This window comes from Gossypium hirsutum, chromosome A11, assembly GCF_007990345.1.
Source record: "Gossypium hirsutum isolate 1008001.06 chromosome A11, Gossypium_hirsutum_v2.1, whole genome shotgun sequence".
In the NCBI taxonomy this organism is placed as follows: Eukaryota; Viridiplantae; Streptophyta; class Magnoliopsida; order Malvales; family Malvaceae; genus Gossypium; species Gossypium hirsutum.
Genome location: NC_053434.1, coordinates 64746009 through 64755126, shown reverse-complemented (window position 1 = coordinate 64755126; position 9118 = coordinate 64746009). Strand labels below are relative to the sequence as shown.

Genomic DNA, 9118 nt, shown 5'->3' with positions numbered 1-9118 from the left:
AAAATCGTTCGCGTTTAGGAAAAACATTGTATTTACTAAAACTAAGTTTTCGTTGAAGTTCTAAAGTTCATGAAACCAGTTAAAATCCAAAACCAAGGCAAACAGTCCAAAAGTCCCAATTTACATTAAAAATACCCCAAAAAACAAATAGGAAATAAAATAATAAATGAAATTAAAATCTTTCATTCGACATGTGGTCACCGTTGAGTCCTCCGCTGCATCGATCCGTCTAAGTCGAGGGATTACTTGTACAGATAAAACAGAAAGGGGGGAGTTTACATAAACTCAGTGTGTAATCCCCACAGAAGTTATGTAAATAGTCAAGCAACAGTTACCAGTCAAATGCAGTCTAGGCCTAAGCCCATTATAGATTCAAATACATTTTAGGCCCTATCCCATTCAGATATAGTTTCAGATATAACTTAGTGACTTAGCCCATCTCAAATACAATATGCACACAGTAACAAAAATCAGTATCCTACGCACCAACCTTTACACACCATCTCTGACCATCCCTACACACTATGTGGGGTTTAAAACACCAACCCAGCACTACACACCAAGTTGTACAAAATACGGCACATATCAGTAATATTGCAGTTGAGCTACCAGATAATAGGCATGAAAGCCTTTTAGTACACTTCCTCCAATAATCAATCATCCCACCCCAATGCAGATACAACTAAACATGCTCCATGCAGATATACAGAAATACATGCTTACATGTTAATATTCAGTTATCAGTCATACATACAGATTAGTAAACGTGCATAAATTTAGCATGCTCAATACATACATTGTATGCTCAGATCATATGATTTAGGGTCTAAGTAGTACTTACCGACCCTATAATAGGTTCACAGTCGACTTGGGCGACCCGTGCAACCCTAGGAACCATTTTAGCTAAATGGGCTCACACGCCCATGTGGTTTGACCACGTGGCCCCACACGCTCAAATTGGCCTTGGCCGTGTGGATCACACGGCCTGGCCCAAATATCAACGCCCGTGTGACGTGTCCGTGTGGCCTACATGCCCAGTTCAATTTAGCCTGTGTAGCCCAGACGGCCACACCCTCAACATCACACAGTCGTGTCTTGCGTGCGGCCTGGCCTTCGTCGATCACACTGTCGTGTTGTCGCACATGACCTACCACACAGGTGACCACACGCCCGTGTGGCGTCGACAGTGGCCTTTTTCGACTTTTTTAAAAGCTCAATTTCTGCGTATCAGGTACAGCATGATATGTTTTTGATGCTATTGCAACCACGAACACTCCAAAACCTAAAAATCATTGTACAAATACTCAGAAAAAGACTTATTCCTCGTTGAATCGAAATTCCAAAATCGATAACAACATCAAAACCACCCTCAAATACTTACCCTCACACCCCGAACGCTTTTGATCACGATTCTGTGCAAGGAGGACCCTTTACATCCTGATTTGCTGCTGCTAAAATAGCGAATATGATTACGACGGAAGAATAAAAAATTCTAAACCAATTAAAAAGAACCTATATTCGAGCTGAACATTCTATGCTTATTTACCAACGAGCAATACCTTGAATCAAAATCGAGATTAGCACTCAATTTCGCTCAAAACAAAAAAAAAAGAAAAGAAAAGAGAAGATTTGTAGAGAAAGAGAGGAAAAGACGTCAATTTTTTTTTCAAAAGAAATTTTGGGAAAACAAGTTTTACCCAGATCCAAATACATCCACAATCAACTACCCACTGCTCATAATCCTACTACCACTCGAACTCTTACGTATAGCCGAACAAAAATAAAACTCCCTTGCTAACGCAGGGATTCAAAGACAGAACCTCCAACAAACCAACGCTCCACCTAACCACCAGACCAGCAAGCCTATTCTGATATGTTTCTACAATTAATTTATTATAAGCCTGTTGAATAAGTATAAGGCTTAAGTAAGAAAAATACCAAAATTTGCCAAAGATAGGGCTTAAACTTCGAACCTCTCACACACACCCAGAACACTTAACCACTGAAGCAAATACACATTTGTCACATTTTAACAAAAAAAATAAGAATTTTGGGGCGTTACATTTTTAGTGGGTGTTAGAGGTAACCCGTTAACGAAATCCATTGTCACATGCTCCCACTTCTACTGGGGATCTTAACTAGTTGAAACAACCCTGAAGGCAACTGATGCTCAGTCTTTACCTCTTGACACGTCAGACAATGAGAAATGAATATAGTCACTTCTCATTTCAAACCAGACCACTAGTACAACTATCATAGATCACGGTGCATTTTATTCTCACTAGGATGCATAGTGTAAGGGCTGCTATGCATTTCCTGTAGGACTGATTACTGTAATTCACGGTCATTAGGCACACAAACTTGACCTCTGAAGCACAGAACCCCATCACTGTTCAAGTCAAATTCAGAAGCTTCACCAGACTCAACCTGACGTTACCGCTGAACTAAAGACTCATCATCCAATTGTTTAGCTTGGATCTGATCAACCCAAGTTACTTAACTTGTAATTCAGCTAGCAGACTCTCGTCATCAAATAAACTCAATCGAACGAACATCGCTTACAAATCAGACATCACTTGACAACTAAGAGCGTTAACTACCACATTAGCCTTACCAGGATGATACTCTATGGTACAATCTTAGTCTTTATGTAGTTCAACCTATCTACATTGTCTAAGATTTAACTCCTTATGGGTCTCATCGATGTAGATAATACACCTCTCACTGTACAGATAATGCCTCTGAATCATCAATGCAAACACGACTGTAGCTAGCTCAAGATCATAAGTAGGATAGTTACTATCATGTGACTTAAGCTATCGAGACGCATAAGCTACTACCCTACCATCATGCATCAGAACACACCCTAAGTCGACATGCGACGCATCATTGTAAGCCACAAAATCTTTAATCAACTTAAGCTGGATTAAAATAGGAGCTTGTGTTAGAACGGACTTGAGCTTCTCAAAACTAGATTGATTCTCCTCAGACCATCTAAACTAGGCATTCTTATGCACATTACCACAGAAACACCCACATTTCCATTGACACAACACTAATAAGAAAACTCACATTTTTGGGGCATTACACTAAGGTTCAAGCCTCATTTTTTGCATTTTTTCTCTTTTATTTTTTAGCAATTAAGGATGAAAACCAAGTTAGTATAAGAAATAAATGTGGTAGAAAATGACTAAGAAATGGGCAATAGCTTAATGGCCAAGCATCACTCCAATTCCTTTCCATTTGTTTTATTTTTCGGCGGGAGGGTTTATTTGTCAAAACAACCCCTAAAATTTGCATAACTTTGCCTTTTAACTCTTTTCCTAGTCATATTATGATTTCGATTTCTCTAAACAACCCAAATTAAAATTTATTTCCCTATTTGTTTCCAATTCTTTTTTCATCCTTTCTTTTGCAAATTTTTTCTCTACATTGCTGGAAATTTTTAGTTTGATCTTGAGCATTAAATCAGTCTCGTTCAATTTGTTTTTGTGTCGGTTTCAAATCCATTCTACCCTGCCAAGATCGGTAAGCAATCTCGTTCCTAATTTTGTAAAACCCTAGGAATTTGTCCAGACATCATTCTTGCTAATTTTTCTAAAATCAATTTTGAATTTTTAATGGGTTTTCCCAAAATCTTATTAAAATTCGTTAAATCTTAAACATCAATAGTAATTCTTGCAATTTTTTATCGAAAAACCCATTGTAGGTTACCCAAATTAGATTTGGACATAAGAATCGTCGCACGAAACCTTAAAAGTTAGGTGTATGTTCTTTTACGAGAAAATTTATGCAAATTGAACCCAGCCCAAACCACACGGCCTGGAGCCTCCCATAGGACCATGTGACCCACACAGCCTGAGCCATTCCACATGGTTTGGACACAAGGCCATGTGCCCCTATTTCTTAAATTTTATAGTTTTACCCAAAATTTTATGTTTTATGCAAATTAGTCCTTAAATGGTTTTCAAACTAATTTTAGTGCTTAATTTATGCAATTAAGGCATTGTTAGTTTGAATAATGCTTGAACCCGTGATTTAATTAATTGAATTATTTCTAAATATATACCCAATGGCATGAATTATGAGGTATCATGTTAATTGTTTCTATACTTGTGCTTTTTGTAGAACATGCCTTATGACACCGTAATATTGAACCTTTGAAAAATATATGATTTTGCTACTGAATTCATTGTTTGAAAGCATGATTATTGCTATGATATTTGATTATTTGTAATCATTATATATGTTCTGTTATGTTTTGTTTAAGCATGCCTCATTTGGTTGCATGGGTTGGGACGCTTTGTAAAGATGAAGTTTTGGCAAACTATAAATCTGCAAATTCGGTGGTACATCCACATATTATTTAGTAGCTTTTATTTTCAAAAATATTGTGTATTCACAACTATCTGGTATTGTATTAACTTGCAACCTTTGGTGGTTCTCCCACCTATTATCTGGCAGATTTTATTTGCAATTATGTTACGTATTCACAATCATCTAACAACGTATTTACCTACATCTTTTGGTGATTTATCCATAAACCGGTGTGTAGGGATGGATGAGTTCTGGGGGACTCTTATGGTGTGTAGTAGTGGGGAAGGATCTTTTCTATTAAATCGAATCCGTTTGCATTCGTAATGCATGTGCTTGAAATTCTAAAATTTCTGATATGATATGTTATATTTGTTTTTGCTTATACATGGTGAAAATTGTTATATTAATATGATATACTGAATTTGATAAATGTGATTTAAGACATGTAATCTGAAATATTGATATGTGTGAAATTACCATGAAGAATTGTTTGATGAACAGTGTTTCTGCATGATTAATTGTTACACCGATTATTCTTGTGCTGAGTTAATCTGAAAAAAAAAGATTTTTTGAGTTGTTATTCGATTATCATTATTCTGAATCTGAGAAATTTATAATGAAGTGTTTTATGTGAAAAATCGTTAGTCTGAAGTGTTTTGTGATTGTGTTTATTCTCCGAATTGCTAACGTGTTTTGTTTTTCTATTTTGTTTCAATTTTCTTGTGATTGACTTCATATTAAGCTTTCATAGCTCACCCCCATTATTTTTCCTTCTTTTTAGATAACTCACAAAGTTAGGACATGGGCGTAGCATTCGAAGGGATCAGCTTGGAATAATGATTTCTATATAAAAGTACCTTAGACTTCATATTTACAATTTTTGTTATTTGAAACTTTATTATTTTATTTAAATTGTGGCATGAAACTTAATTTACGATTTTTACTGAGGTATGCATGAAATTTAAATCATTTAGGATTCGTTTGGTTCACTGTAATGGAATAGGGCTGTAATTGAATAGAGCTGTAATCAGTAATTTAACTGTTTGGTTGAATGGAATGGAATAGAGCTGTAATAGAATTCTTATGTTTGGTTGAATGGAATGATGTTGTAATAGCATAAGAAAAAAAAGCTTAAATGACCAAAGTACCCTTAACAAAATTTTTGTTGGTAGATGATTATTGTTATTAAATTTTAATAAGATTATTGTTAAATATATTTTAATAATAAATAAATAATTTAATCATATTTTAACATAATTATTATTAACTACAATTTAATAAAATAATATATAATTTAATAATATTATTAATATAATTATTAATAATATTTAATAATAATTTTAATATAAAATTATCATTAAGAATATTTCAATGCCTAATATATTTGCTTCAATCTAGCCTCTCACCTGTTGTCTTAGGTCACAATCGCCAATATAAAAAAATGAGTTTAACATATCATATGAGTTTAACAATCGCCAATAACGCGCTGTCAAAGAAAAATGAACAATACATATTGGTAAGTGTATGTCAACATAAGATACACATAACATATTGCGTGCCATTGTTTAGTTTTTCTATTAGCTTTTCTATTTTTTAATAGTAAAAATGGATCAAATTTTTAACAAAAATTATCAATTTGCTCATTAATCTAATGTACAAAAAATAATTTATCTATTTTTTTTAGTACAAGGATAAAATACAATCTACCACCTAATAAAAAAGCATTGTATTTTTACCAATCCAACATTAGTTCATTTATCTTTAATTAAGCAACAACAAGTAGACATATTTCTTTATGAGCATGCATGCGCATTCACAACCAACAAGGCTTGATTATTAAGCAATTGATTGTTTTGAATATTAACAGTACTCGATTTATATCTATGCAGGAATCAACCCTAGTTATTCTGTAACAGTTAAAGCCAGATACTCCATTACTTGCATGTTAGCTATGTTAAGAACCTTCCAGACCATTATTGTACAAATCAAATGTTTTTTTTTATTAAAGGAAGTACAAATCAAATGTTGGTATATAATTGTAGCCAAAACAATATCTGTAACCACATCCACAAGCCCCACACTGATTTGCTTTTAAGGCCCTCTGGCATAAAAGATTCACCAATCAAGTTTCTTGAGGTGAGCTTTCCACCTTTAACTATTTACCACTAGCAGACAACTCTATATTATAATCCTCTATCCAACATCAATTTTCCAACTCTTTCCACATCCTTCACCCTCTCTGCATCGCTATATATCTTCATCAATAACTCAAAATTATGTTGGTTATCTGGCTCTAGCTCGAAAAGTTTTTGACCTGCAATATCTCCTATTTGTATGTTTCCATGAACCGAACAGGCATATAGCATTGCTCCCCACACAGTTAGCCCTGCCTTAAACTCCATTCTCTCCACTATCATGTTGAAAGCCTCATCTATCAGCCCTGCACTCTCGTAAAGATTTACCATGCAAGCGTAGTGCTCCATTCTCGAATCAATCCCATACTTCTTTCTCATTAACCAAAACAGCCGCTCTCCGTCATTGACCAAACCTAAATGAGCACAAGCCGATAGTATTGCTACAAACGTGATGCTATCAGGTGAAGAACCGCTCCTCACCATCTGTTCGAAATACAGTAGAGCTTCTGGGTGTTTACTATGACCAGAGATTATTGAATTCCATGACACAATATCCCGCTCGGGCATTCATTGAAACAACCAACTTGCTCCATCTAACTTGCCAAGATTAGAATAAACAACGATCATAGCATTAACGACAGATGTATTCCACTCAATTCCTCGCCTGAGAACCTATCCGTGTATCTGTGCTGCAATCTTCAATGAAAAAAAGCTAGACAGAATAGTGGATATAATAACAGAGCCAGGCTCAAATCCCTCTTGAATCATCCCACGAAATACCTGCAATGCCCCAGCCAATAACCCTTGACGAATATATCCCGTCAACATGGAATTCCAAGAAATGTTATCCTTACAAGAAATGCTATCAAAAACCCACCTAGCCTTAACTATGTCTCCACATTTTGCGTACATATCAGTAAGATCATTAAGCACAACGAGACTCCATTGGTTTTTAATATCTATCGAGTTTAATTTTTTTATCAATAGCTTACTACAACGAGACTCCATTCTATTGGGTGCTCAATCAAAACTCCACTTATTCTTTTCCCTTCTGATAAAAGAGAGAAAAATAAATAAACCAGCAGCTACACCCAGTACCATTCTTACCTCATGTATATATCATCATGCAGTACCTGAAGTATCACTGCCGGAGGATAAAAAGATAAACTGGGAACGCTAATAATTTATAGACACTTTGAATCAAAGCAATTTTCGGGCATAAACCAGTTAGCATTAGCAGTTGCAGATAAACAACACCCCGAAGCAGCCACTATTGAGTCCAAGCATGCATTGATTAAAGAAGGAGGGGAAGCCAATAAAGCAAGCATTGAAAGAAATGGAGGACTTCCATACGAGATGAAACATTGAAGTCCAGGGGGACCTAATCTTCATCATCATTAATAATCATAAATATAGTTTCTCCTCTCCTTTACCACTTTTCTTCAGTAATAACAGAACCCGCAAATTCATGTAGTTGTGGCTAAGAAAATTTTGTTTGAATATATGCTAAAACTAAACCTAGTTGTCCAAATTGGAGAGCAGTATTTAAGTTTTTAATTTTTATAATAACTTTTTTGACACTTTTAAATCCACACCATAATCATTCTGACAATGCAGTGCAAGAGTGGGACACTAATGACTCACATGGCAGAATCAAAATGTAAACTTGACATGCAGTATAGAAGAGAGGGAATAAGGCACAAAAATTGGCAGAAGTATGCAGGAATTTGCATGAAAATCTTCAGCCAAAAAGAAGAATATATAACGAGCTGTTCTAAGACTCATGCTAAAGATAATCAGGAAATTTGTAGGAATTTGAAGGAAGGGTGCCTATCCTACCCTAAAAGCATTGACTTTGAATTTAGCAAGACAAGAATGAAGGGACGTGCCTGGGCTTGGAAACGTCGATTTTTTTACCGATTTGATTAAGAACGTCGAGATACTTCTTCAAGGCTCTGCCATTGTTTTTTTCGATGAATCAATAAGGAACAAACCCGTAAACAAAAATGAAAAAGCAAAAATGAAGATGATGTGAAGGAAGCAAAAGCAAAAATGTTTTTACCTGACCTTGGATGAAGGGGAGGAATGGCTGCTGATTGAGAGTGTTTTTGAGGTGAAATTTTGGTAAGGGTAAACTAGGGTTCCTCAAGCAACGAATAGCTAAACGGTGAAGAGGGAAGGGAATAGAAATCCCCAAAAATCTCTGCTTAAGCCCAGAATGGAATAGCCCCGTAATAAGCTATTCCATTGAACCAAACGTCAATTTATGTGGGGCTGCAGAATAGGGTGGTAATAGGCATGTAATGGCATAGCCATTACATCCAACCAAACATGCCCAGGCTATTAGAATATGAATTTTTATTTAATTATGTATGGAACATGAATTTTATTAAAATGTATTTTGTTAAGAAAGTAATTTGGATTTTTAACTAAGTTTTTAATAGTAAAGACTGATATAATGAAGATGTCAAACTTAATCGTTTTTTTTAACTCTTGTGTTTTTCTGAAAAGAGACTAAAGTTCCTTATAAAATAAACAAATGATTTAATTAACTGTTTTTAAAACTCCAATAATCTTGCTAGGCCATTTCGGTGGCCAATGTAAGCTCCAAAAATCGAGTCTAACATCTAGGCCAGGTTGGGCAGGTTACATATAATGTACTACTA

At 35.2% G+C, this 9118-nt stretch overlaps 1 protein-coding gene across 3 annotated transcripts; it reads right to left on the bottom strand.

Moving 5' to 3' along the window:
• Nucleotides 1–6293: 6293 nt before the first annotated feature.
• Nucleotides 6294–8683, bottom strand: LOC107900108 (pentatricopeptide repeat-containing protein At4g25270, chloroplastic). Of its 3 annotated transcripts, none has more exons than XM_041081853.1 (3): nucleotides 8515–8677; nucleotides 8342–8407; nucleotides 6294–7232 (listed from the first exon to the last, which is right to left on the bottom strand). In XM_041081853.1, exon 3 carries the CDS (start codon nucleotides 7017–7019, stop codon nucleotides 6501–6503), a length of 519 nt encoding a protein of 172 aa, XP_040937787.1. In that variant the 5' UTR covers nucleotides 7020–7232; nucleotides 8342–8407; nucleotides 8515–8677; the 3' UTR covers nucleotides 6294–6500. The 3 variants fall into 3 exon arrangements, with proteins under 3 accessions (XP_040937787.1, XP_040937788.1, XP_016681307.1); XM_041081854.1 differs by having other exon boundaries at nucleotides 8520–8674; XM_016825818.2 differs by having other exon boundaries at nucleotides 6294–8407; nucleotides 8515–8683.
• Nucleotides 8684–9118: the final 435 nt, after the last annotated feature.

Coding starts and splice junctions, on each gene's coding strand:
- LOC107900108 (XM_016825818.2), bottom strand. CDS start 7,019: ATGCCCGAGCGGGATATTGTGTCATGGAATTCAATAATCTCTGGTCAT.